The sequence below is a fragment of the Telopea speciosissima genome, chromosome 6, assembly GCF_018873765.1.
Source record: "Telopea speciosissima isolate NSW1024214 ecotype Mountain lineage chromosome 6, Tspe_v1, whole genome shotgun sequence".
Lineage (NCBI taxonomy): Eukaryota > Viridiplantae > Streptophyta > Magnoliopsida > Proteales > Proteaceae > Telopea > Telopea speciosissima.
Window position 1 is genome coordinate 52,047,136 of NC_057921.1, and position 27,867 is coordinate 52,075,002.

At 37.9% G+C, this 27,867-nt stretch overlaps 2 protein-coding genes and 1 long non-coding RNA gene across 3 annotated transcripts; 1 reads left to right on the plus strand and 2 right to left on the minus strand.

The window, feature by feature from the left end:
* Nucleotides 1–55: 55 nt before the first annotated feature.
* Nucleotides 56–26,731, minus strand: LOC122664704. Its single transcript, XR_006333371.1, has 5 exons — nucleotides 26,433–26,731; nucleotides 15,087–15,090; nucleotides 8,075–8,082; nucleotides 6,145–6,153; nucleotides 56–67 (listed from the first exon to the last, which is right to left on the minus strand). It is a non-coding gene; the product is annotated as an uncharacterized LOC122664704 (long non-coding RNA).
* LOC122664702 (universal stress protein PHOS32-like) lies at nucleotides 1,893–3,150 on the minus strand. The gene is made up of 3 exons (XM_043860649.1): nucleotides 2,759–3,150; nucleotides 2,588–2,667; nucleotides 1,893–2,329 (listed from the first exon to the last, which is right to left on the minus strand). The coding sequence occupies exons 1-3, from the start codon at nucleotides 3,087–3,089 to the stop codon at nucleotides 2,042–2,044; spliced, it is 699 nt and encodes a 232-aa protein (XP_043716584.1). The 5' UTR covers nucleotides 3,090–3,150; the 3' UTR covers nucleotides 1,893–2,041.
* On the plus strand, nucleotides 16,961–27,867 carry LOC122664703 (E3 ubiquitin-protein ligase At3g02290-like). Its single transcript, XM_043860650.1, has 4 exons — nucleotides 16,961–17,454; nucleotides 18,908–19,337; nucleotides 19,632–19,741; nucleotides 27,405–27,867. Exons 1-4 carry the CDS (start codon nucleotides 17,335–17,337, stop codon nucleotides 27,429–27,431), a joined length of 687 nt encoding a protein of 228 aa, XP_043716585.1. The 5' UTR covers nucleotides 16,961–17,334; the 3' UTR covers nucleotides 27,432–27,867.

A 27,867-nucleotide genomic window follows, 5' to 3' on the forward strand; every position in this document is an offset into this window, starting at 1 on the left:
CCTGTGTGCAAACACAAGCCCCTATAAAATGACCGCCCCACCCCTCATGAAAGGCAAAAATCTCATCCTTGTTGATGCTTCTGGGGGCCCAGGGCTGTAAATGGATAACAAAAAATCCGAATTCGATCCCCATCCGTATCCGTTTAGGGGCATCCGTACTCGATTAGAGATATCCGGAAAAAAATCCGAATACTCCGATAAAAATCGGAATCCGAATACTTAATTATAAAAAATTAAGAAAATAATGATCTTGAGAGTTTTTGAAGATTCAACAGGTTCTACAATATGAGGAGAAGAGAACCATGATCTAAACTATGGATTGAGAGTGAATTGTATCCACTAGGGGGAGGAAGGTTCGGGTTACACAAGGCAGAGGTGTAAACGGATGGTCGAAAATCCGAATTTGATCCGCATCCGAATCCATCAGAATCCGATTACATCCGAGCCGAATCCGATCCGTTTACAGGCCTCAGCCTTCTGCACACACTACCATTGACCCCGCGCCGGCACAGGAGCAACACTCCCAAACAGAAAACTCTTCCTCGGTTTTTTCTTTTTATCAGATTCAACAAGCCCAAGTTTAGTAGTTGAATGAATAAGAAAGGAAATGGTTTTGAAAAAAGGATAAGATTTGCATAATACCAAACATCCTAGATATAGAGGCAGAATAAAGAAAGTCAGAATTGCCCACCTGAGACAAGGTTTGATGATGTTGCAGACCTTCCTGGAAATACTAATCCTGAAAAATTGAACAATACCAAGAATCAGGAAAAGATAAAAGAGTAGAGAATTTATTTTTTGGTGATTCTTGGCTCAAAAATCTGCCACATGGCATGTTAAATGGGCCTAACTTTTGTGGACATCCCCCTACCCGCATGTCAAGTTTCAATCCAATTGAAGTAGGTCAAGTGGTAAAATAAACTTGGGAAGAGGGGGTAGAGGTGTCTTTTCATATGGTGAGGAGAGAGATAGACTCATGGGAGTACTGACATAGGCCACACTCCAAGACAAAAAACTTTCTCCCAATAAACTTTTAAATTGTAGGTCTATCCTAGGATTATAGGCGGTGCATGCCAATACATAAATGACTGAAAAATACAAGATGCATGGACACTACATAATAGGGTATTCGATAATTTGCCTCGTGACCAATCCTATGATGTTGCCCCTTCGATCCTACAATGAGAATTAAACATCATTCTATCACATAGTAGGATTAAATGGGCCAACTAAATTATGGTTGTAACGCTGACCCCATTTAATTGGAATAAGGTTGAATTGAGTTGTATAATAACAAAATTATCTTGTTGCATTTTGAAGTGATAATTTTTTTATAGGAAAAGGTTCTTTGAGCCGCTAGGGCAGGTACACTAGCAGCTTTGTGTTTCTCTCACTCTCTCTCTCTCCTCCTAATATAGAATGACCTTGCTGCTCTCCCATGTTCGGTACTGTTTTATCACTCTTCGTTGGTGCACTCCTGTTGGTGCACTCCTCTATGCCGCTTGCTCAAAGGACCCTCTCCCTTTTTCTATTACATGATTATTTGGTATCAATATTATATGACCCACCTACCCCATTCTACACTAATTGAACCATATGGAATGCAATTAACATCTTTTTCTCTTTTCCTCTTGCTCCATGCTTTTGGTGGAGCCACTTGATTAATGGTTACCCTAAACTCCTAAAGCCATAAGTATCAGGTGGCACCATAAGGCAACACAGCCCGGCCCAGGTGCTCAATGCCGGAGACTCTCATGACAAATTAACAGCTCAAGTAGGCAAAGGTTAATGTAGTTACAGAGAACAAGGCCCAACCATTAAAACCCACCCTTAAAAGAAAGGGTCAGAGACCCACTGTCCCTCCAGTCCTAAGGCATGATCATAGCAACCACCACCACTTTCACTTTTTAATTCAATTCACATCTTTTTCCCATGTTCTCAATTATACTTTTTAATTACAAACATTAATTACAACACCAGATCATCACACTAAGATCACAGCTTCTTCATAGTTACAATTATCATCAATATTAATTGTTGATTAAGCCAAGAGCCAGAAATCTTTATGACGCTTAGTGGTAATCAAATAACCTCCAAGCTTTCTACTTTTCCTCCTCACAGCTATTGCCATACAATGAGAGTTGTGGATGCAATACTCCACAACCCCACCTCCTCCAACCTTGTGACCTCCCCACATCATCAGAAGCCGCCATGTCATCGATCGCTTTCTCTGCCCTAGAACCAATAGTGAAACCCCATGTTTCTTTGCCTCTTCTACTATAGTCGATCCTTTCTCCTTCCCTTCCACCAATGCAACCTCAACTTGCACCTATAATTAAGCATCAGAAACCTTTGAAATTAATTATTTTTTTTATAAAATGGGTGAGCTGCGACGTGTTGTTGACATTAATTAATTGAAGACCTAAGAGAAACAAAACTTAATTAAACCCCATTTGCATTTTAATAATAAAGCTTAATGTGCATCAAAGAACACAGAAATTAAACTTGGCTTAACTGCTAGGTTCCTTGAATGCTTTAAGTGGAGAAAGAAAAGGGAGAAATAAGAACAATATTAAAGACTAATTACCTCAGGTCTTTTCATGTGACACAAATTCTTCATAGAGAAAAGAAGTTCATAAACCCCTGAATTTAATGCCTTAGAATCCCCTGTAATCCAAAGAAGGAACTCTTAATTATCAATCCATCTACAACCCATTTATCCTAATTGATTCTTTAATGGAAGGCTTTAACTACTTACCTAGCTTAGAAGCTTTGCTGGTTACATGAAGAAGAACTATAGTGTCTTGGCTCTGAACAGTATGAGAGAGAGCCCATTGAACAGCAACTTCAGCTTCAAAACTTGAATCAACTACTATCATGATCTTTCTACCTGGTAAAGCCTTCTTTATAACAGCATCAGCAACCAAGGTTTTCTTCTCCTCATTGCTTGAAAATACAGGATTCAGATTAGCTTTAATGGAGTTAGAGATGGTTCTTGATTGATAATAAGGCGGCGAAGATCGAATTCGAATGTGAGTTGTGAGACGATGGAAGCAGAAACTCGCCAATTTTGTTGCTGTTCGACCCATCTCAACTGATGGTGGTGAAAGGATAGGGAGGGGGTGAGACAAAGCTTATAAAGATTGGAAGAAGAAGGTGATGAGAAGGTCGTTATCACAGTTTTTCTCTTTCTTCTTCTTCTTCTTTTGTCGTTTATTAATTTTCTTTGTGTTTTACTTTTGTTTTCAGGATTGTGGGTCTCCCTTAAACGTGCTTGCCATGAATATTTAGTAGGCCAACTCTGTTTAGACTAGTTTCTCAATCACAGCATTCCAATCTCTCTTTTCTCTCTCTCTCTCCCTCTCTCTCTCTCTCTCTTGATTTCAAATTTATTTATAGAAGAAAGAAAATGTAACCAGTGGAGGGGGAAAAGAGAATCTTTTGGAATGCTATGTGTCACAAGCATGGGTCACCTTTAATATTTATTTTCTAGATTTATCTACAATTCTTCATCAATGGCGGATTGAAGTTCTTTTAGCTGAGCCTCTCACCTAACCCACCTCCATTTTTATATTTTTATTTCTATTTTTTTAAGGTTGTGAATTAATTGGCTAAATGGCATGCAAGAGGGATTTGATCATTAAGTAACCTCCTCCCCCCACCCCCCCAACCCAATTGCTCAATTTGAGTCTAAACCACTGTTACCTATAACCTTTTCACCATAACAACCTTTTTTATATTGTTAATTAAACTGAAAATGAATGTATATTATGTGATTTGAGTTAAGATTAGGTTTTGATTAGTGTGAGTCGTCTGAGTCAAGTCAAAGTTTTCGAAAACCTGATCAAGAGTCATGTAAACTCGTTCATAGTAAAAATTGACTAGAAAGAATTGGTCACAACTTGTCTAAGTCAAATGAGATATTCATCCAAATCGCATTAAAATCGGCAAGTCTAATCATTTAATAAAAATTCATTAAATTGTTCCAATTGAGTTGAATGAAAAGATTAAAACCCCTTGAGTCCCCCTATTCGCTAATTTGTTGAGAGAAAATGAAACCATAAGTCTCTTTGCAACTTCTTGATGGCGCAAAGTCTAAGGAATCTTCACGTACATGAAATGATTTAATCACTTTACATAAACTGTTTACATGACATTTTTCATGGGAATGTGGGTCCCACAATAATTTTACACATGTCATGTAGACAATGTAAGTGAAGTGAAAAATCACTTCACATACATGAAGATTCCCCTCCCTCCGCAAAATTCTAGCGACCATAAAGGTTTGGCTCTCTCTCTCTCTCTCTCTCACTCACTCACTCACTCAGTAGCTTTAGCTTCCATGCCATTCTTCTTTTTTCCCTTCCACATTAGATTATTCGAGTTTCAAGGAGAACCAATGAAGTGATTTTGAATGATTTGCATTTTGGGGTTGGAGTAATTAAGGTAATTGTTGATTGTTAAGAAATATCATGCATGGGTTCAGTCATAATCCTGTATAGTGCTCTCTAGTTACTTGTAACAGATTTGTTTTACTTGTGATTTTATTATCAATTTATTGCTAGGAACAATGTACAAAATGGACCTCTATAAAACCTGTACTACAAGAAGAATACATGTTTATTTAATCAATCACATTGGCCCTCATGAATGAAAAAAAATGGATAGACAAGGGGTGAGGAAGAGGATTTCATTTCTGTTTTCCCTTGATGAATAGTCATAAACAGGAAATTTAGTTTAGCAATGAATTCATTGATATTTTCTAAGACATCAAATTTTCTGAAAAACGAATCTAAGTCAAAAAACCTTGTTTTCCAACTATGATTACATCCTAAACTGCAACAGATTTATTTATTTGATTAAGCATCGGTGCCGACCAAAAATGCTTCGTACATCGACACGGGTAATATTTATGTATGGTAGAACTTACTAATCAAAATTATTTAATTAATTAGTGGTGGTTATCCAAAATGCACGTACATGAATGATGTGAGGTTTTGTTTTTTAAGAATAAGATAAAGAAAGCCATGGGATTTATGTCTGCCTGGCAACTGGCAAGAAGACGTGAGTGATGACTAGAGCTTATTAACTTAATAATATTCTCAAAAGAAATTCCATATCTACTGGAAATCTGGAATCTGTCAAAATGCATTTTTATGGAAAATGAGGGCCAAAAGCCCCAACCATGAACTGTCCTGCTCTCTCTGTTCGCATTGATTTTGATTTTTGAGATTATAATTAGACGGATAGGTGTTTCTTTCATTGCTTTAAATTCTCTATTCTCAAATCTCTATCTGCTTTGCTGTTCAGATCCTGAAGTCTTCTCAGTCCTCATCAGTGTTGTTGTTGACCCTGTCCTTGAAATTAACAAGGATTTCAACATTCTTAGAAAGTGGATTTTAAAGAGACTATTGGGTTCATAAATAGGCTTTTCACTAAAGAGTTTCAGTTTTTCTCACAAGGAACCTTCTTGGGTCTTCTTAGCTGCTCTGAAAGAGTTTTCAAGGAACAATAGTGATTAGCGTACTTAGTGTACGGAATTCTCACCATTGAGGGGTTTAGGGAGAGTGACACAGTAGGAAGTATGGGGGTTAGATCTCATTCTAGTGCTCATGACCCTCGAATCCACATGGTAATGGAAACCTTAATTCCAATGAAGAAAAAGAGCAAAATAGCAATTAGATTATAAACTTAAAGATAATTTATTTCATTAAAAAAAAAACAAGAGGTTGGATTACAAAGGAAAAGAAAACCTAAACAGAATAGGAAATGAACTAATATAGAAAACTAAAATTTTGAAATCGCGCACAAAACCTCGTAAGCTACATAGATCTCTAATATGTGCGAATTTGGCTTTGAAAAGTTTATTAATAGAGCACTGGATGCCTTTTCCAAAAATGTATTATGCCTCTTGTAACTCCATCCTAACGAAAAGTTATGATCCTCAGAAGTTGAGTTGAAAAATTAATATCTTCGATCGAATCGGGTGGTCTTCTACCTGTCCAGTCGATCCAAGAATTCTTCTGAAACCTTCTCTACATTAGAGGGTCCATAATGTATGCAGTTTTACTCCTGCTTCGTGGAGAACATTATTAATATAGTGCTTGATCAAAGGTCGTTATCAATGGTGGGTGGGTATTCCACTAATGGATGCTCATTAATTCTCACCCTTTTATTGGTTGTAACAGTAGGTTTTACGAGGAGGCTGATGTTTGGGCAACCTACGAGAAAGAAAGCCTCATATTGTACAGACATGGAAAAAATTTTCTTGCCAACCAGGCAGCAAGAATTTTCCTATTGCTTGTAATCACATGTGCCAAATGGAATAATCCTCTTTCCTCATGGATTCATAAATATCTCTTAGGTCTTAGTATTTTTTAAAAGATAAAATGTTCTCTGTGGGGGGACCACCCAGACACAGTAAGGGCAAAATGAACACCCCATTCCCATGAAAGATAGAAATCCTACCCGTGAGATGCCAGCACACACAGTCATTGACTGTTGTGCGCATGTGACCCCGCACCCCATAGAGAATGCCCCCTTTTCAAAATACACATTTTAATGAGAACGGAATTCCATTTCAACGCCTACAATTATGGGCAACAGGAAAAAGGTTTGATGGAAAATTTTATCCAACAGACATGGGCTATGTGTAGACAACTGTTGGTCCTGAAAAATGAGAAAAAAACAAAAATTTTGATCACAGACGTCGGCACCAGTACTGTCCAAGTTATTGGGTTTGCAATTTTTAATGATGGGTTGTTGTCTTGTGCTCCATGCATCCACATCCATGACCCTTTTTCTTTGACAAATGAGAGAGAGAGAGAGTGTGGGGAAACCTCCGAGTTCAGATCTGCTATCCACATGGGATGGGTGAGACAGATCTGAACCCTCCATGGGGTGTGGGACCCAGTTCCTATAGAAGGGTCAGATCTATCCCCACCCATGCCCATGTAGGTAGCTGATCCGGATTCGAAATGCACTATCTACATTACACACTACAGTAATATAACACAATACAAGTACACACATAATTAATTCTTCTGTTTTTCTTCAAGATTCTCTTACTAGACGGTGACCGGCCTGAGGGGCCAAAATTAATTCCACAGCCCCTATTGTTTAAAAGTCAAGACTTGAGATTGTAGTCTTTCGTTTTTGAGTTCTGAAATTGTATTTCTATCAAAAAAAAAAAAAAAAAAAAAAAGTTCTGAAATAGTATGTTACAATAGTACCAAACCATGCATCCATTATGGTCCTTTTTTGTTACCAAAAAAATTAAAATTATGGTCCTTTTTGGTTACGGAATGCAAAGATTACAATGTGAATTGGAATTTAATTGACAGATCAATGGAGACTCTCTCTCTTTCTCTCTGTTCTATTGTGTCATCGTTTTCACACCATTACCATCTTTGACGAATGAAGCAACCCCCCCTTGTCCCATATTGAAATTGATGATAAACCTCATGCCCCCCTTGTCTCTCGCTTTCTCTCGTACTCTCTGAAGAACAACAGTGTTAATTGTGAACCAAAGTAGACATCAATGGATGGTTTTCATAATCGAGAGATAACATTCAATAAAGAAAAGAAAATTTCCAACTCCATTAGAGAAACTAATCGAGCACCTCGAGACTTAAACTAGGGAGATAGAGTACCAACTCATTTTGTATTTTGTCATAACTTTTCCACTAGTTAGAAGGGTGGCCAGGAGGTGGAGGGTGAGGGGGTGACAGCAGGATGTTATACATTTGAGGAGGGAAGAGTCGAACATGCGACCTCTACTTGGACTTAGGCCAAAGCTCTACTGCACTGACAACCACCACAATGCTAAGAGGCACTTCCTTAAGAAGATGTGATTTGTTAACTTTATACTGTGAAGTCACTCCCTTTAACATTCTTGGTTTTATTTAAAAAACGGTGACCAATCATCAGATGAATGTACTGTATTTTATTGTGGTTAAAAGATTATACTAAATTTTGAGGGAGGGGGGGAGGGAGGGGATGCTGCTAATTTGGCATTGAAAAAACAGTCCTTATTCTAGGCATTAGTATGTCTAGTGGAAGTATAACGTTTCACTATGTCACCTCGTAGAATTTGAGTTAGCCCATGTGATAGAGAACCTCACGTACATCTCAATGGCCAAAATTTAGTTGAAAGTAAGCAAGGAAAGTTGTTTAAACTCTAATTCAAAGTTTTAGTAAAATTACAAAATGCCATCAAATGGAGATGACTATAATACAAAATGGCTTCTTTTGTAAATTTAACTACTACCTCTACTTATTTTAAGCTGAAATTGTAACAATGAGATGCTTGCCTGATGTTCATCATATGAACTAACCCAATCATACTTCACTAGACATAGTGACGGGAAAGAAAACACTTGAAGAAATTTTCTCAAACCAATGGACACATAACACATGGGCTAATGATAGCAAGTATTGGAATCACAAGTAAATAAGAAAGATGGTGAAACTAAGAAAGGGATTATGTATTAACCCCCTCTGCTATAAGTTTCACTACTAGCAACTAAATTCAATGAACATATTGTCTATTTGATCCTTTAATCATGGGTTAGATTTTAACTCAAATGAAATCATCCATATGCCATTTAATATTGCTTTCAAAATTGTTTTCTAAAAGGCTAATTATGTTTGGGACTGTTCATTTTCCAATTCCATAGATTCTTCCTCTTCCATATGCCACCAAAATGTTCCTATTCCATAGATTTTACCTCTTTCATCAATCATCAATTTCTGTGACAAAAATTAGGTGGTATTGACAATTTTTCCAATATGTGGCAAGTTAGATCCCTTTAAAAAAAAGGGAGAGGGTGGGCAAAATGGCTTTTTCATGGTCCACATAAGTGGGACATTTCAATGTGATCCATCTAATTGTATTGTATGGAAGAGTGATATAGTGATTTTGGTTATTGGATTATGGATAGATATAATGTGGCCTGAATTAACCAGATATTAGAATTTAGAGCAAAAATCAATCATAGACATCCTCAAGTATTGATATTCCTTGCATTTTTGGCAATTATTTACTTTCAACCATTTTTTTGCATATTTCAAGACTTTATTTTAAGGGTCCTTTTTAGATGTCACCATGCGTAGTAAAGTATGATGTTCCTTATTTGGCACGTGGTAGTGAATGGGTTAGTCCATGTGGTAGAGGACCCCACATACATCTCAATGGCCAAAATACAGTCCAAAGTAAAGAAAGTTGCTCAAACTTTGATTCAAAGCTTTAGTACAATTATCAAAATACTATCAAATAGATACGAATGTAAAATACAAAATGATATCTTTTGTAATTTTAATTACTTCTTCTACTCGTTTTAAGTAAATATTGTATCAATGCGATGCTTGCCTAGTTGCTTGTCACTTGGACTAACTCATGGGTACTGCCATGTGACAAATAATGAAGCGTTATACCTCACTAGGAATAGTGAGAGAGATGAAAACTCTTATTTTAATATGTGACAAATTCCATTTGAACTAAAATTTGTAAGATAAACAAATAAATATGAGCTTCAATCTGATTGGCCACATGACAGATGTCAAGTTGCACAGTAGAATTTGCCTTGCTATGTGGCCTCTCCAGCGAATCATTCCTCAAACATTACTATCTAGCCAGAATTCTATACTAGAAATACAGATTCATTCTCCCAGGAAGCTTTTGGTTTATAAAATTCATCTTCTTCTGCCCAAGGAAAAAAAAAAAGATTTACATTTGACTTCAACCACCTTTCAGATTTACAAAACGAGTACCTGACCCAGTTCAATGTACACCTAGAACAATCCGACCTGAGGGCCCTCAAAGAGATTTTTTATGTATTTATTTATTTATTTTTATATGAACTGATTTTTTCCATCATTAGAAATCGATGAGAGCTATGAACATAACACAAGGCTAAACTGAAGAGTTTTACTTAGGTTAGGATTGAGCTTTTGGAATACCACTTGATGAATTATTATTAGGAAAATTTACACATACCACCCCTGAGGTTTGACGAAAGGATATTTTTACCCTCCCCGTTTTGAAAAATTCTACGTACCCCCTGAGGTTTGCAAATGGTAACAAATAAGCCCATTCCGTCAATTCATGACTAACAGTGTTAAAAATATAAAGTGAACTGACAAAATTGCCCTTATAAGAAAACATTAAAAAAAAAAAAAACCAGCAACTCATCTTCCCCAAACGATTTGGGGAAGATGAGTTGCAGGTATCTTGAAACTCATCTTCCTTCCTTTAGAATTGAGTGTGGAAGTTGAAAACAAGAAATGTAATACTGCGGCATAGCTGCTTGGGAGAGAGAGAGAGAGAAAGGAGGAGAGAGGATAATTTGGGGTCCATTTTTCTTCCACGAGATGAGTTGCAGGAAAGTTGCAGGTTTTTTTTTTTCTGTACACAGACTACTTATGTAGAATAAGAGGTGAAAGAAATGAAATAATGCCTAGCATATCCACAAATATATGCAAGGATATAGTGCACATATCTTTCAGATATTTGAGATTATCAATGTTCTTTCGAGAAATCATGGCACCAAGGCTATATCACGCAGAAACACACGATGGCCTGAAACACAATGGCGACAGTCCCTGAACCAGGGGAAGAACCAGAGAGGGCACCGTCTTCCTCTTCCTTCTTCTTCTCCATCCTTTCTTTTCTAATGACCGAAGTCCCAAAAACCTAACACCATCTTCAATTTGCCAATAGCCGAAACCGTTCCACACCATTTCTTTCCATTCTTCTTCCCATCTCCATCGATTGTAGCAAACACGACCAAAACCCTATTTCTTTTTATAAAAGCTAATCTGAAAATCTAAGATTTCAGCTATTACATCTGAATCGGCTATGAATGTCGTAATCGAAGATCTCCACTGAATGAGAGACGTCCCCATCCTGCCCAAGCTTCTCCGCAAAGAAACGGCTTCGACCGGCGAGCACATGGTGATGGACGTTCATAGAAATGTTAAAGTCATCTTTGGAGCTGATGGTAAGCTTCACATCACCTACACTCTCACCATTGAGGTTGTGAAATGGAGCTTCAGCCAAGATCTTGGAAACCCTCTTCTGGAGAAGGGTTGGAGGGAGAAGAACAAGGAGAAACCCTAGAAACTATCCTTAAAAGGAGAGAAACAGAGAGATTGGTCTGGAATGAAACCTTGATTTATCATTGCTTTTTTTTTTTTTTTTTTTTTGATGGAGCCTGATTTATCATTGCTGAAACCTCTCTGGATTTTAGTTTATTCTTAGCCGCCATGGTGAGGGAGACAACTCTGTTGTCAAAGCTCAGAAACTCTTCTGTCCAGGCTCCACCCCTAGAGTCGCGCGCGAGAGAGAGAGAGAGCGAGAGAGAGGCAGCGAAGGAACTTCACTGAGAAAGATCTGTGAATAGAATAGAGGGAAAGGAAGGAGAGTGAGTCAGGATCCGTTCCATGGTGTTCCATACCTGCAACTCATCTTCCCCAATCGATTTGGGGAAGATGAATTGCAGGTTTTTTTTTTTCTTTGCAAGGGTAATTTTGTCATTTCATGCCATGTTTTTAACACTGTTAGTCATAAACTAACGGAATGGGTTTATTTGTTATCATTTGCAAACCTCAGGGGGGTATGCAGAATTTTTCAAAACTAGGGGGTAAAAATATCATTTCATCAAACCTCAAGGGTGGTATGTGTAAATTTCCCTAATTATTACCTCCAAATCGAAGGCACTTTCAATTCTTTCAATTCTTTCAATTCCTTTAATAGGGGGAGAGGACCCCACCTTGGACAGTGTTTTCGGACAAAGGGTAAGGTGGTCATTTTTGCCCTTATGTGAGGAATTGGAGGAATTGGAGAAGGCAGCGAATTGGAGGGGATACCAATTCCCACTTGATACCTATCATAGATGACTTACCCAAATCCCAATAAGATTCATCATTGGTGGGTATTGTTCCTTTGAGTTTTTATTTTTTTATTTTTTTATTTTTTATAAAAAAAGAAAATGTATATATTAAATAAAGAGAAGCCTTTTTCTGTTGGAGAGTGTGGCCTACGTCAGCACTCCCATGTGTGTGTCTCTTTCTCTTTTCTCCTCAAAACAAGGGGGCAGAGCAGTCTTTTCATATGGGAAGGAGAGAGATAGACTCATGGAAATGCTGGCACAGGCCACACGTACTCCTGAACAAAGTTTTTTTTCCCATTAATAAAATATGGATAGATCTATATCGTTTTCAACCACTACAAAATTCTGCCGTTGAGATAAGACATGGTGAGTAATTAAATTTGCAAAGTCTGACATAGACTTTGAGTTGAACCTAGGACAAAGGGTGAGGTATTAAAGCCCAAGCCCAAACACATATATGGGTCCCTTAGAAAGAAGCCTCTCCCTCTCATAATTGCAATCATCTAGAGACAAGTACATTTTTAAAAGGAAAATGATTGTCCTTGCACAAATTCTTTTATATTCTTCTCATATAATAAACAATGGAGCTCATACCAACACTATCTCTTTTATTTTGACTATATGGACTCCATGAGAACCCCAAATGGATGATATCATTTTCCAATCCCTCATTAGTGTAACATGCAAATTCTTTCTTACACTGTACTTTAGGAAACCCTCTCCCTTTTTTTAAAATACTTCCATTACAAGACATTAATGACAATAGCAAAAAACAAATAATAATGCCACTCGGATAGAGATATAAACATTGTTGGTACCCACCCACTTAAAAAACAACAAAAGAGGATGGATTGATCAAGACTCACTCAAGAGGTTGATTGTAGTTTACAAAAGGCATAAATAAGTCTAATGCCCACGGTGGGTAGGGTCACCAATTTGGATCCTCTACTGCCAAGCTGCCCGACAGGACTGTGCTGCCTAGACACGGTGAGGTGTGCATTGACCGCCTTACCCCTGTTCAAGTGTCTTGTCCGAGTGGGAGTAAGGCGGTCATTGCACTTCTCACCGTGTCTGGGCAGCACGGTCCTGCCGAGTAGGTCGGCAGTAGAGGATCTGGATCCTAGGGTCACGTACTCATGTAATAGTTTTTTTTTTTTTTTTCATAAAAAAAAAAAAAACCAAATACCTAGTAGGTTGGAGGGTTGGATCACAACTTTATCATTATGTCACTCAACTACTTAAGCACTTCTATGAAACCAATTAATTGTAAATAAGTACATGTGACTAAAGACTCTTTGATGGCCGGTCAGTAGTGCGGTTGGGCAGGTTTAACCAAACCCACCGAGCCCTTGAAAAAACAAGAGGTTGAACTCGATTGTTGATTGTTTAGGCCTTCTTGGGCTTGGGCTGAAAAAACAGGTAACTTGAGGCCTGGTTGGCTTGGGCTGTACTTGATGCCTTGAGAACCCTGGAATCCACCCAAGTTCCAAAAAGCCCAAAGGTGCAACATAGTGAATAGTGAGTAAAAGACCCAAACATATTATCAAAAAAAAGTAAACGATCCAAACACCTACATGTGTTTACCCCACAATTAGTATCTAATCAGTTCCTTATAATTAGTTTGGTCCATTTCGCTATTAAAAAGCTAAATCACTATAATGGTTAGGATTACGAAGTTGTGGGTATTTTCGTTGATCAATCTGTTTAACATGATTATGAATGAAAGGAAGATGACAGATGAATGGAGGAGAAGCGTTATAGTCTCGTGATCAACAAAAATAACGATGATATCCAAAGTTGTAATACCTATAGAAGCATTTAGTTAATGAGTCACACCATGAAACTTTGGGAGAAGATTATTGAAGCCCTTTTGAGAAGAGAAACTAATATCTTGGTGAACCAATTTAGCTTTATGTTAGGTACATCCATGACTGAATCTATCTACTTATTGAGGAGGCTCATGAAAATATATAGAGATAGCAAGAAGGATTTCCAGATGGTCTTTATTGACCTGAAAAAAGCCCATGAGAGAGATAAATGTTAGTCGTTGAGAGAACATTTTCCTTTCTAAGAAATGCAAACAGATAAGAAACTAGGGAGACAATGGACCTGGCTTTCCTCCAGCTGTGGCGGGAGCTGGAGGATCCAACCCAATCAAAATAGGGGGGTTTAGTCATTTCACAAGGGGGGCCCACCTATGAAATGACCAAAACACCCCTGTTTTGGTTGGGTTAGATCCTCCAACTCCCACCATGGAGAGCCGAATTGGGGGACAATTGCCTTTCACCCATGATAAATGGAGAATCCCTTACCTATGGGTTTGGATGTCTAGAAAGGTGGGAAGGATACTATAGACTTTGTAATAGAAGGGGGTGTTGGGTTTAATAATCATTTACATAATTATGATCTCTTTGCTTTATTTGACTAGAATACAATAACATAGTAACAATAGAAGATGGAATACCATTCATACCTTATCCTTTCGTTCCAAGCTTTAGAAACAGTAGATCTCTAAAGATCTATCATCGTTTCCACTGTGCCCTAAAACTTCTCGCATCTTCTCTAATAATTATTTTCCTCTATACCTTTGTGAGCAAATCAAAGTTACGATTAATTAAATTGGGAGATGACAGAGACCTAGGGCTACTATATATAATTGTAATCTTTAACCCACGACTGGGTTAGTTAATCTCATAATTAGTGGATCCAGTTCAATGTTGGCCCAATAAATCAATCCACATCAATCGAGCCCAAAATCCAACTGGGAGAATAATAACAAGGGTTAATTCCAAATGTCCCCTGAAAATGGCCAAACGTACGATTGCCCCCCTGAACTTTTACTAATGCAACGTGCCCTCTTTCCAAACTAAGTACCAATATAGTCCCTCCAATTAGTCAGAGACGTTATGTTATAACGGATCTTAGTTTTTGAAAATTTATGGACCATTCTACCCCCTTAATAGGGTAAAATGACCAAAATAACCTTACCTAAAAAAATTAAAAAAAACCTGCAACTCATCTTCCCCAATTCGTTTATGGGTTTGGGGAAGATGAGTTTTTGAACCTGCAACTCACTTGCAACCATGTAACATCCCCACCATCACATACCCAGAGACGACTCCCCTCAGATCTGAAACCCAACAATCCGATCCCAAAAACCCCAGAATCGGCTTCCCTCGGATATGTAAACCCAACAATCCTGCCACAAAATCCCTAGAATCGACTCCTCTCAGATCTGAAAACTCAAGTGATTCAGTCTAAAAAATCCTAGAAACACTAGAATCGGTTCCCCTCAATCTGAAAAACCTAATGATCCGGTCTCAAAAACCCTAGATACCCTAGAATTGACTCCCCTCAGATCTAAAATACAACGACCTGATCTCAAAATCAGGAATCCTCTCTCTCTCTCGGAAAAGAATTTTCATGTCAAATCGTTTAGATTTGGATAAGAATTGTAATTTTTATGCCGGTAAAGGTTCTTTCTATTTGGCTTCTTTTTCTTGTAGATATTAGATTTCTGAATCTCTTTCTCTCTCTCTCTGACTTTTATGGTCTTAATCTCGGGAAGTGTCTCCAATAATTTTTCTATTCCTAGATTACTCACCCTTGACTCAATCTTTCCTTCAAAATAGTGGAAAACAGAATCAGCGAATCTTCAAATTCTTGATTTCCATTTCAAAAATCGAAGTTCGCTCTCTTAAATGTTAATCCCTCCATATGTTTCTTCTATTTTTGTTCATCTATTCAATGGCGGTTGCATAGCAATGCCACTCACACATATCGATCTCTGAAAAAATCCATCGCCATTAAAATTTCTCGTCTCATTTCCAGAGCTTGGAAACAACTAAAGAAAGAAGAAAAGGAAGATGGGAGAAGCAGCGAGAGAACACAGGGAAGAAGAAGAAACGGAAGATTGGAAGAAATCGAAGAGGTTGAAGGATACCAGCAACTCAAGATGGGTTGCAGGGTTTTTTTTGTTTTTTTTTAAGGGTATTTTTGTCATTCCACTCTATCAAGGGCAGAATGGTCTAATCATGTACAAAAAATATCAGACGTTAAAACATAACGCCTCTGACTAACGGAAGGGACTATATTGGTACTTAGAAAACAGGGGGCAAATTGCATTAGTGAATGTTCAAAGAGGCAACCGTACGTTGGTCATTTTAAAGGGGGCATTTGGAATTAACCCTAATAACAATGACCTTACATGAGTGGGGCGAGCCCTACTTCACCGGTGGAGGAAAGCTTTCTTGAAAAAGGGATTTTAAAGTTTTTCAGTCTTAATTAAGATAGTATGGTCGCATTGATGTATTTGGTAGGCTCTGGACAAGGTAGCAAAATTTTTTAAATCCAAAGTTCCAAACTGGTTAATCAGTATCGTAATTTTCGAAGGAATCGAATTGCTCGTAAGAACACGAACTCTGTATTTATTTCTAAATTTCTCTTCTACCCAACCTGGGTCGATTTAATTCCGCGCTTTCTGAGCTTTTCTCCGCTAAAAATCCAACGTCAAGAAGAGTCAGAACTCTCGAACCCAGACCGAGAGTACTTTTGGTGTCAAGTTTCTAGCGAGCTTTTCTCTTTTTCATTCTATGTTTTTATCTAAACTCTTTTTGTAGTTGAAGATTCTGATGATCATTAAACCCGGAAATCTTTAACGGGTCTTCTTTATCTTGTTGGATAAGGGTGTTTGTGTCTTGGGTTCTGAATTTTGGTCCGATCGAGCAGGTCTTGCTGGGTTTTGTTTTGCCTGCATGTTTTATTGATGAGGGGCCAAATATGCTGTTCGGTAGATTATTCCTGTTGAATTGTTTTTGTAGCTCTTGATTTTGGATTTCTGAGAAAAAAAGGTAAACTTTTGCAGAAATTTTTGGAATTTCCGTTTGACATTTACATATCTAAATTGCGATTCGCATTGCAAAAAGTTCTATTCTCAAAATTTATATACGTATATGCTTGTAGAAGGACCTTGCAAATTACAGTCGTTGTTTCCTCTTTTTGCATAGATTGTTTAACAAGTGATGGTGATTTTTTTTTTTCTTGTTTTAACTGTGGTATGTCTGAAGTTTTTAAATGGGTTTATATGGTTAAGTTAGCTTATTTCTAGCTGAATTATCGTTCCATTTGGTTTGGGGAGGGTCAAATTTTCACTTCCTGATATTCAGTCTTCCTGGGGTTTGTCCTACTTGACAGGTGAAGAAAAATATTGACTTCTTCTTCCTGTTTGGTGCAAAGAGTTGTTACTGATCTCCTAGTGATTCTGGTGGGCTTAGAAGAGAGAGGGTACTGAATTGTGGAGAAGCCATTATATATTCGACCCAAGAGTCCTTTCTTATTTTACATTAACTTTCATTGTTTTTTGGCCAATCTATTGGATTCTTGTGGATGAGATTGGAGAAACACCTTAAGAGCTTCAGGTTTGAGAAGAAATTGAAGCTGAATTATGGGTTCTGTTTGTTGCTGTTTGCAAGTTGAGGATTTCGAAGAATATGTAAATCCTAGCAGTTCAGTTTACAGAAACTGTATATGTCTCAGATGCTTTGTTCAGAACTTCTTAAATGCGGTATGTTTGGGACTTTAGTTCTCTATTTATTTATCGTTCTATTTATCTTTCTTCTTTTGACTTCTGAACTCATTTTGGGCAATTATCTAACTGCAGCACATCTACTATTTCATTCTTTCACTTTACTAGTAATTCTTTGTGTGTGTGTGTTACATTCTTAGTATTCCAACCCCCATATAATGAACTCAGATTTTTATCATCTGATTGCACTGTCAATCTTGTACATTTCCATTTATTTTCATCTTTTCTCCCATGATTCTGCATGGTAACCTCTTGGAGGTCTTCCGTAATAGTTAATGCTACCTGAGGAATTTGGAGCTTCTGCTGCCACTCATCCTTAACTTTATTTGTCATGGGAATGGAGAAGTTCTAAATAGTGTTATAGATGTTGGAGATTAGAGGCATTACTAGTCTTCGTTTTGGTTAAACTGATCCAATGTAGAAAGCCCACGTGATCAATTGGAGCCTGATGTGAGATGGAGAGGGAGGAATGCTGGAAGAAGAAGTGGTACTGGTTTTAATCATTGGATAAGAATTTTCGAAAAAGGGAAAGAAGAGTGAGAAATTGGGTGGTAATGGAAAAATTTTCTTAATGTCCTTCTCTTCCCCCCCCCCCCCTTCCCCAAAAAAGTTCTGGCTTTGCAGAATGCAGAAACTTGGATACTTGATCAGGGGCGACTCTCAAGTTGATGTAGATGTGGAGCTAGTCAACTTTTGAATTTCTAAAGTTGTTATTAAAGTTAGCTGTAAAACAAGGACGTATGAAATACCTCCTCCCTTTCTTCCTCCCCCACCCCCCATCATTGTCTTTTATTGGTTGGGGTTGGTATATGATCTTTCTTTTTTCTTTTGTTTTTGTTTTTGTTTTTTGTTTTTTGTTTTTTGTGTTTTGTTTTTTTTTTTGGGGGCCGGGGGGGGGGGGGGGTTGCAAGAGAAGTCATTATTTACCAAATAGGTGAAAACTAGACCTGCTAAATCTGAAGCTTCAATTGAAATTATGATGGAACCTGGGCCTCGTGTGCTAGAGAAGCCTGGTATCATGTTTTTGTGCTGCTACCAACTATGCTGTCTGTAAAACACAGTGGATCCTTTTTTGTGTTTTGGGAGGGAGGATTGGGAGGGGATTCGTTATGGTGAGGGAGGTAGGAATGCTACAGAAAAACAATTTAGTTCTTGCTTGAAGAAACCAGTATCTTGGTATTGGAATCTGAAGAACCTCTCAGAATTTACCTTCTTCATCATATTTTGCAATCTAGGATTATCTGGAGCTCTGATTAAAGCATTGCAGTTGTGGTTTAGGTAGCCAAGCATTAAGTAATTTGAGTTTGTAGTTGTGAAATGTATTAATTGTGACAATGTTTGTTATTTATTTTAAGTTTATTTGTATTGCATGGCTTTGATAGTTGAATTTCATAGAGAGAAGTTTTACTTCTTATTCTCCAACTTTTCACAGTACACATCATTATTCGGAAGAGGGGAGGTGCATGCCATCCCTTCATCGATTCAGGGGGCTACTTCTTTGACTTCAACATCTTCAATTGACAGTTCTCTGTCTGACATGTACCGTTCTCCTCCAAGGCCTCTGCCTTGTGATGCTGATCCCAGACGTTTCCGTTCACAGCGTGATGGGCTGGTCTCAAGACGTGAAAAGGGCTCAAGCCATTCCCATGAGGAATCTGAGCCACTTAGAGCAAGTGACACAGATGCAGATCAAGAATCTTTAAGTGCAGGAGACAAATGGAATGAATCAGATTGTGACGGGGGATCAAAAGAACGTCGTTCTGAGTCCTCACTGAAGCAATCGCTGGCAAAAATGATGGGTGGAGTTGGGTATGTTTATTCCTCTGCAGAAGAGGAAGATTTCTGCCCTACATGTCTAGAGGGTATTGTTTTGAATTTAACCCTTATTTTTTTGATGTGGTTATTTTGATCATGCTTAATTTCTGTGCTTTAGTTGGGGATGAAGATGCTATTTTATACAGTTTGTCCATAAATATTGTAGATCATTTGGTATAAACTTTAGAAATTTCGATGCTGTTGTGGGTATCAACAATTTGTAATACTAGAAAGCGTTTTCATCTTTATCTTTTGTACTCTTAATTTCTTATGGACAAGAACAGTTCATGAAAATAATACTGTTAAATTCTGTTGATTCTTGGTTGCTATTTTATTTTCAGAATATACTCCAGAAAACCCCAAGATAGTGACAAAATGCTCTCACCATTTCCACCTTGGTTGTATATATGAATGGATGGAGAGAAGTGACAGCTGTCCAGTCTGTGGAAAGGTAATGTGATTCATCTTCATGTCTGCTGATAGTTTTTAATCTGCAAAATGATCCTTAATTGATTGGTAAGCTAGCTGGTTTTTAGTACGAGGCACATTTTTCTAAGCACAGCTTTATGCAATGTTCAAATCATGATAAAGCCACTTGTCCAAATGAAACTAGGTTTTACCAGTATCAAAGTATTAGTTATTTCAGTTCAACTGCAGGGTGTTTCATGTGAGTATGTCCGGATCAATTTGTGTTAGCTCTGAGCCTCTGAATCAAATGGTCCCCTTCCTTTCAAAATCTTCCTTTCCACAACGTCGGAGTCCCCCGCTTCCAAGTAGAGTAGTCTGCCATCAGCAAGCAAACTGGGATTGAGCTCTAATTGTCCTTCCTTTGCAGCTAGTACCATTTCCTGAATTCACAGTTTCATATGGCAAGAAAATCTGGAAGACTTCTTAATCATAGTATTGGTTCAAGTGTGATGCAACTCACTTGAACTCTGGTATTGTGATTCTATACCATGACTAAGTATATGTTTGGCACTGCTCATGAAGAGCACTTTTCTGCCCATTTCTGCCTTTGGTTTTTTAATATTAGTTGTATGGGAAATGAATAAACAAAGAGCTTTTAAAAAAAAAAAAAACTGGGAAAATGGAAAATTTTTGATTGCTTCTTTGTATATGTTTTCTCTTTTCTCTTTGTTTCCTCTTTTAGTAAGCATATGACGTCAGATCACGGCTATCTTCATGCAATGTTATGCCATGCTGGGTTCCTGATTACTGCAGTAGGATGCTTCTTTTACAAATTTGCCCATGCATAAAATGTTTTATTGTAATTATTGTATTTCTATTCTATTCTTTATCTCATTTACTAAACCACTAAAATCTGTTTCTTTAGAAACCAAAAACAGAAGAATGTCACAAAACAGTTTGAAACACAGCCTAAGTGGGATCAGAACTGTATAATTGAGAGCATGTGATGTGAGTCATGGTAATACATCTTAGCTCAAGTTTGTGTGCTCCTGACAAAGCCAAGCTCCGAGAAATCCAAATCCTTTTGAAGTAATAGATTGCTAAGTGCATGTGCAGGTAAAATCTGATCGAAATTTGGAGATCAATGGATCACTATCTGTAATTCTGGAAATAGAAATATTTGGATTAACCACGTACATTACTTTTTGAATAATATATAGTTACAGGGTTAGAAGTTTATATAATGGTGGACATATTTTTTCTCTGGGCAGAACAGCATTATAGAGGTAACTCTGTGGTTTGACATTAAACACTCCCAATTTTTATTTTTTCCAGTTAGTTTAATAATCAAATTTATTGAAAGTAAATGACCTAATTACAAAATGAGAATCTCTAATCTATCAAGAGTTATGATACCCAATGCAAACAACTATTTATGGACTGTCTGTTTGATCCCTTTTTGGATCATCCAATCTAAGAATGATTTTGTGAATATAAAATATATTTGACAATGATTTCTGATTTCAAATTCTTATGCTGAATTTCACATCATTCTGGTTACCCTATTCTGGAAATATATACATATATATATATTATTTTTTTTTGGGGGGGGGGGGTGTGGTTTGTTCTTGTGGTCAGTTCCACTGGGGTGTATCAAGGATTGGCTAAATTTTGGCTGATCAACCTGGCCTGGCCAATTCTGGCCTACCTGGTTAAAAAATCAGGTACAGACAAGGAATATATTTTTTGATATTTGTGTTGGGACAAAGGTTCTAAAACTCGGGTTTCAACCAGCCAAAAACCGAGTTCGTCTCGGTTTCGACCATATCTCGATTGAAACCTGGGACTTTCTCCAGGCTAACTCGAACCTTGGCTTCGAGGCCCAGAAGTTGTTTTTTTGCCTGATTCTTGTTGTGCTGACTATTTTTGACATTTTTAAACCCAATCCATGCATCAGTTTCACATAGAGAACACTAAAAATATTACTTGTGGTTTTGATCCAAGTTTAATACTGTATATTGTTCTTGGACATGGTATCGAATAAGGTTTGACCAGAACATAACTCCTTCAATGTAAATGAGATTTAAGCAATCTTGGATTTGTTAGAAAGATTTGTTTTGATAGCTTTCGAACAAGTCCAAGATTGCTTAAATCTGATTTATATTGAAGGAGTTATGTACCGGTCAAACTTAATTTGGTGTGTGCGAATGTTGTCAAAATTGCTCTGAATGAAAATATTTTTTTGGACATCAAAACAAATGAATATTTTACTGCACTTTTGGTTTTTAACAATGTTTTACCATATTAAGATTTATGGAATTTTTAGATTTGAGAAAAATCCTAACATTAGAAAGTTGAAAATTGCACCTACCGTTAAAAATCCAGTTTTTGTTCTTGAACTAGGGGGTTGACTTTTTTTCCTTTTGGAATTTTATTTTTTAACTATTTTTATTGGATTCAAATAGGGGGTATTTGCTTATTTATGAATAATATCTAAAGTAAATGAAATACAAATACAAAAACATTTAATACAAATACAAAAACATTTACTTAACTGATATTAGACATAACTAAGTGTTTGGCCTAGTTTCTGGCATAAATACCTGTTTGTCCTAGTTTCGAGCCAAGTTTCCCTTAGTTTCGATGGGCATATGTGTCAAAACCACCGAAATATGGTCGAAACCAGCGAAACCCTGTCAAATCCAAGGATTTTATAAAATCCCCCTTCAACTCGTCTTGGAAACCTGCGAAACCAAGTTAACTCGGGGACTTCAACAAGTTTTGGTCAAGTTTTTCTTCCATGGTTGGGACAACCGGACAAGGACAATTTTTTCCAAATTGAGAACTTGATCGTTTATGGGTTGCGCAATTCTAACAACTTGGTCCCCTTTGCCCGAATTTAAGATAATGAAGCATGTTAGCTTAATTGGTAGAAGCTATGTAATGTAAGGCTAGATTGGAACTATCCAACCCCTGTGAGGATCACAAATAACACCAATATAGGTACTAGTTACAATAGCCCACAATATGGCCTTATATCCCAAACACAATAGGTCAACAACCAGCAGTCTAATCAGCACTGCCGCCAGTCTGTAATGGACAATAACAATCAGAAAATTGACTCAACCAAAAATAGCAGCTAGAAAACTCAGATGGAACTTATATTCATATCGAGATTAGATCTCCATAGGGTGAATAACCCCTGAAAATTTTAGGTCCAGACTATGAGGATAGGCTGAGATAACATAGGTTCTCAGAATTAAAAACTAGAATATGAAAATACAAGCTTAGTGAATATAGACCAAACCAGCCAGCGAAAGAGGACCAAATTAGGATCAAAGGTAGCTGTTATGGTGTAAGCATAACCCTCAAAATCTGGCTTGATTCCGACGAGCAGTTGTTGAGAAATGGCTCCTTTAAGTTGCAGCAGCAGGGTCTCCTTAGTTGCAGAGATAACCAGGTTAGAACCAGGCAGCCGAAAATTAGAAACTAACCCAGCCGCAAGGTGTGATTGGTGCCACAGATCAGGATGTCATGCAGTAATTTTCCAACAGGGACTATGGCATTAAGGTTGAGGTTCCAAAGTTCACCGGCAAAAAGGAGCTCGAGGATTTTCTTGACTGGTTGACTAAAGACGAGATGATTTTTGCTTACAAGTCCTTTTCAGATGACAAAAATGTGAGCTTATCCTCGCCAAGTTCGTTGGTTATGTATGTTTGTGGTGGGATGATGTGCTACGGTCAAGGCTTTTCAGGTGACTAGGACCCGTCACAAATTGTGAGCCAATGAAGTAAATATTGAACAAAATTTGTTCCTTCTAATTTTGAGAAAATGCTCTTCCACAAGATAGTCAACTACCACCAAGGTGATAAAAGTGTGGATACCTACACCAGGGAATTCCACAAATTGTCCTCCAGATCCAGACTCCAGAATACAGACCAACAACGGGTATTGAGGTACATTAGTGGGCTGAACACAGAGATTCGGTTATATCTCGCTAACAAGGACTCCAGAATAGTAGATGTGGGAGTTGCATATGTCAGGATTGTTGAAGAAAAGTACATCTATTTGAAGGATATGCTTAAGAATTCTTCAACCTACAGATCCACAACCAGGGTTAGGGAAAAGAAAGTTAAGCCCCGTAAGGTTAACGGAAAGAAGCCATAGGCTGCCAAGGGTAACAAGTGGCTTATGAATATTGTGTGACGCGGTTGTGGTGAGAAAGGTCAGCTTGGCAATAAGTGTCCCAACAAGACCTGTCCTCTGAACGAGGTTGAGACGTTTGTGGAATGTATGGATGACAAGGATGACTGGAGGTTTATAAAGTTTGTCCTCCTGATCTAGCTAATGACCTTGATGATGACCATGTTGACAAGGTTGATGTCAATTCAGCTTGCCTAACTTCCTTCTCCAATGGACTAATCGAGAGCACTTCCCTTTTTTGACGGAAGGGTATTTTACAGCATTATAAGCATTCAACAGCAGTTCATACAGTTGTTGACACACGAGATTGGAAGCCAGCCTTATCTCTGGAGACTTAGTTCAAACACTTAACTTCCTGCAAAAGCATCTTATCACCAAAAAAAAAGTGTGTGAGAGATTTTGGGCCTAATATTAGAGAAGTGCACATGTTAATCTACAGTTTGGGCTATTCACTACAAGGTGTGTCTCGCCTAGTCATCCCCCTAGCGCATTGTGACATTCTATTAGAGCGACCTTGGCAACAAAAGGTTGATATACTCTATGATGGTGCATGGGACACCATCAAGGTGAATGAGTGAATCAAAGTGAGTGAGCGTTTCTGATGTTGTCTCATGTGTTGACAGTAATGCTTCGAAGACAACAGTTCTTTCCTCCAGCTATGGGTTACTCTCTCCTCCCCACTCATGGAGTTGTAGTTCGACTGTCTTCCCCGACATATGTGCTACCATCACTATAAGGGTATCTTGGGTTTACAATCTAATTTGATGGAGTCTTGTTCTTTTAAGAGCGGTGGAGCTGATGCAGTTACTGCTGGATTAATTTGGGGTTGTTTATGTAATTTTTTTAGTTGTAGGAGAGAGTGTAGAGTCTGATTCAAACTCAACTTCAGTGTTAAAGTTGGAGTTTGAGTATAAAATATATTTTCAGTTTTAGAGTTTGTTTGGGAGTTTTTTTTCCCAGTTCTTTCTCTTTTATATAAGATTATAACCCAAGATGGGATAGAATTAGATTGATTCAAATAGGGGATTATGTCGTTGGTTGCCAAGAGCTGTGGGTGTGCAATTCTGTTTCCTCCCCTCTGATATCTCTCTCTCATTTCAGGTACAATCTATCCATACCACACCTCACTAATTCCCTCTCACTTCCTTTCTTCTTGTTCTGTTTCTCTGTCCAGCACTTTTTGTCTTTCATTGCTGAAATCTCTTGCTTTATTTTCTGGTTTATCTCTACTGGGTTATATTCCTTGGCTGTGAAGAAAGACTTACCGAACTATCAAGCCAAACTGGTTTACCTGAAATTTCATGTGTTATTTCACCATCTTAGGGCGACTCAAACCCTAGGTCCTTGTTCCTTAAGTCCTTTGTTGTGAGAAACCTACCTGCAAACAAAGCTGGGCTTGAATTTACTGCCAGGAATAATTTCAGGGTTCTTTTTATTCTGCTGATTGATCCCATCGTGGCTGGTTATTACTTGCATTCAAAAGGGCTATGGACTGAGATTAGTTGCCTGAAATTTCAGGTTAAACTTTGGTCTTTTGAGTGAGATCTCTCGATCAATAGAGTCTTGCCCTACCGCTAGTTGCTGGTTGTCCTACTAACCCATATTCTCATTAATTACACAGAACCCCTCTGTTTAACTTTAAAATGGTATACCCAGTGCACGAGGCTCCTGCCACTGCGGGGTCTGGGGAGGGTCATGATGTACACAGCCTTACCCCTGCTTTGTGAAAAGGCTGTTTCCTGTGGTTGCAATGGAGTGAGCTTAACGTTGCGCCAAGGTCCACCCTCTCTCTGTTTGTAAAGTCTAGTTTAGTTTATTCCCATTCTTCCTTAAACTTCCAGAATAGTCCATCATCTTAGAATTTTAATTTCAGATATATCCCCGTTACGGATTCCTTTAAAAAAAGGGTGCTACATTGTTTCTGAATATATGAAACTGCCCATCCATCCTTATAATTGGATCTTATTCATTCTTGTGGCCCCATAGCGACCCCTAATCAGGGTCCACATTTGCATCAGTATGTATATTCATTTTTTTTTGTGATCTGTGTGTGTATTCATGGTTGGGCTACCCAAACATGGGTCAATTGGTGATCTCTAGTTAAAGCCATATGTGAAGTGCTATACTCAGACAACCTAAGAGTAGTGGTGGCCCAGTTAGTTTTGGTTAACCCTGTCCCAAGTTGTATGGACATGATATGGGTTTGGATTAAAGTTGTGGTTGCTTCTGTGAGTAGTTCTTTGGTTTGGACTAAAATTGATTTCCTTTTCGACAGTGCATTGGAAGGGGATTATAGAGGCTTTTTCTCATCCAAGCATCTATAAGATTTTATTAGAAAGTGTTCTTACAAGATGTTTACTATTTTTGTGCAAGAACATTCTTATGAGCTGGTAAGATGGGTTTGAGAGTTGAGACAGAATGGTTATATGGTTGTTGATAAGTGGGTGGAAAATCTCTTCTAACAGATCTTTTACTGGCCTGTCAGTGTCTCAATCCAGTTTATTACTGACAGCCACCAACAGGTAGAAAACCCGAAGTATTGACTGTAAGGATATGCCTAAATGTTGAAATAGGTGAAAGTATTGGATTGTTTATTGGAGGAATGTAAGCTTTTAGGTGTTTCTTTGCTCATGTGAATCTAAAAGTTTGTAGCTGCTTTTCTTAAGCAAGTATGTGGTTGGTGGAACTCATGTGAGAGACGCTTTCTGTACATGTTTGTGGTTTAAAGTATTTTGTGTATAGTTTTTAACTTGTAATCACTTGCCACACTAAATAAGCACCCTCATCTAGTATTCATTCACCTTTGAGCCCAGTAGCGGTAGACTTGGCTACCCAATAGATGGAAGAGTAAGGTGTACAACTGCGCATATTATTCATGGTCTACTTATATATCCGCGATATGGAGATATACTCCTAAGAGGACCTGGGACAACAATTTTTTGTGGTTGATGTCCACAAAGACAATGCAAACAAGTATGGATGTGTAGAATCATAAATTCTCTCTTTTTTCTTTGGGTGTGTTGGGGGGGGGGAGGTGGGGGGCTCGGAACCACATTAGTTTTTCTCAGCATTGGTTGAATTCCCAATGGGAAGACACCTGGCCATGTGGCAGTGAATAAGTAAAGCTCCATAGAGTTTGTACTTTGACCATTGTTGTAGGGTTTCTCGTCTGTAAGAGATCTCACTTTGAATTTATAGTTTTACTGAATGGAGATTCTGCATGTGTGATCTGAATGAAACAGCTAGTAACCCTGCAAATGAGCAATGTATCTTGAAGTTTGGTGTGGTTCAACTTGAAATGTTAGCAACAGTTGCTAGTGAGCTAGTCTCGGAAAAGGTTAGAGGGAAAGTGAACTATGCATCATCTGAACCAACCCATCAAACAGCCTTCTTCCCTTAATAGAATAGAAGGAAAGAAGGAGAACAAGAAATGCTTCCTTTGATTTCTCCATTTACGTAATGTGCTTCATTCTGAATTATCTTTCAATTTTCTGCTTGTTTAGGTGATGGTCTTTGATGAAACTACTTGATCCCCCTTGGAAGCTTCAATTCAGAGATGAAGCCTGCAACAGAAAAACAAGAAATCGGAAAAAACAAAAAAGAAAAAAAGAGAAAAATTGTAAAGTCGTTGTGAATATCCCAGGTGAAAGAAGTCTTCCATCAACAATACGGATGTCGAAGGTCCGAATATATATATGTTGAGAAGAGGGGTTCTATATACCCATTGTATGTACACGTTTTAAGTTGCATTTCTTATCCTTCCTTTCACTTTCTCAATTACATTGAATACCTCTCTGGATATAGTTACTTTAAATTAGATTTATTTACAGAAGAAATGAAAATCTTATGTTCTGAAGAGAAAACTTATATAACATGAGATGGAGATGTGCTTATTTCCTTACCTTGGGTTGTAGACACAGGGTTATCAGAAAATCCTTAACAATATATATAGAAAGAGTTTTGAGG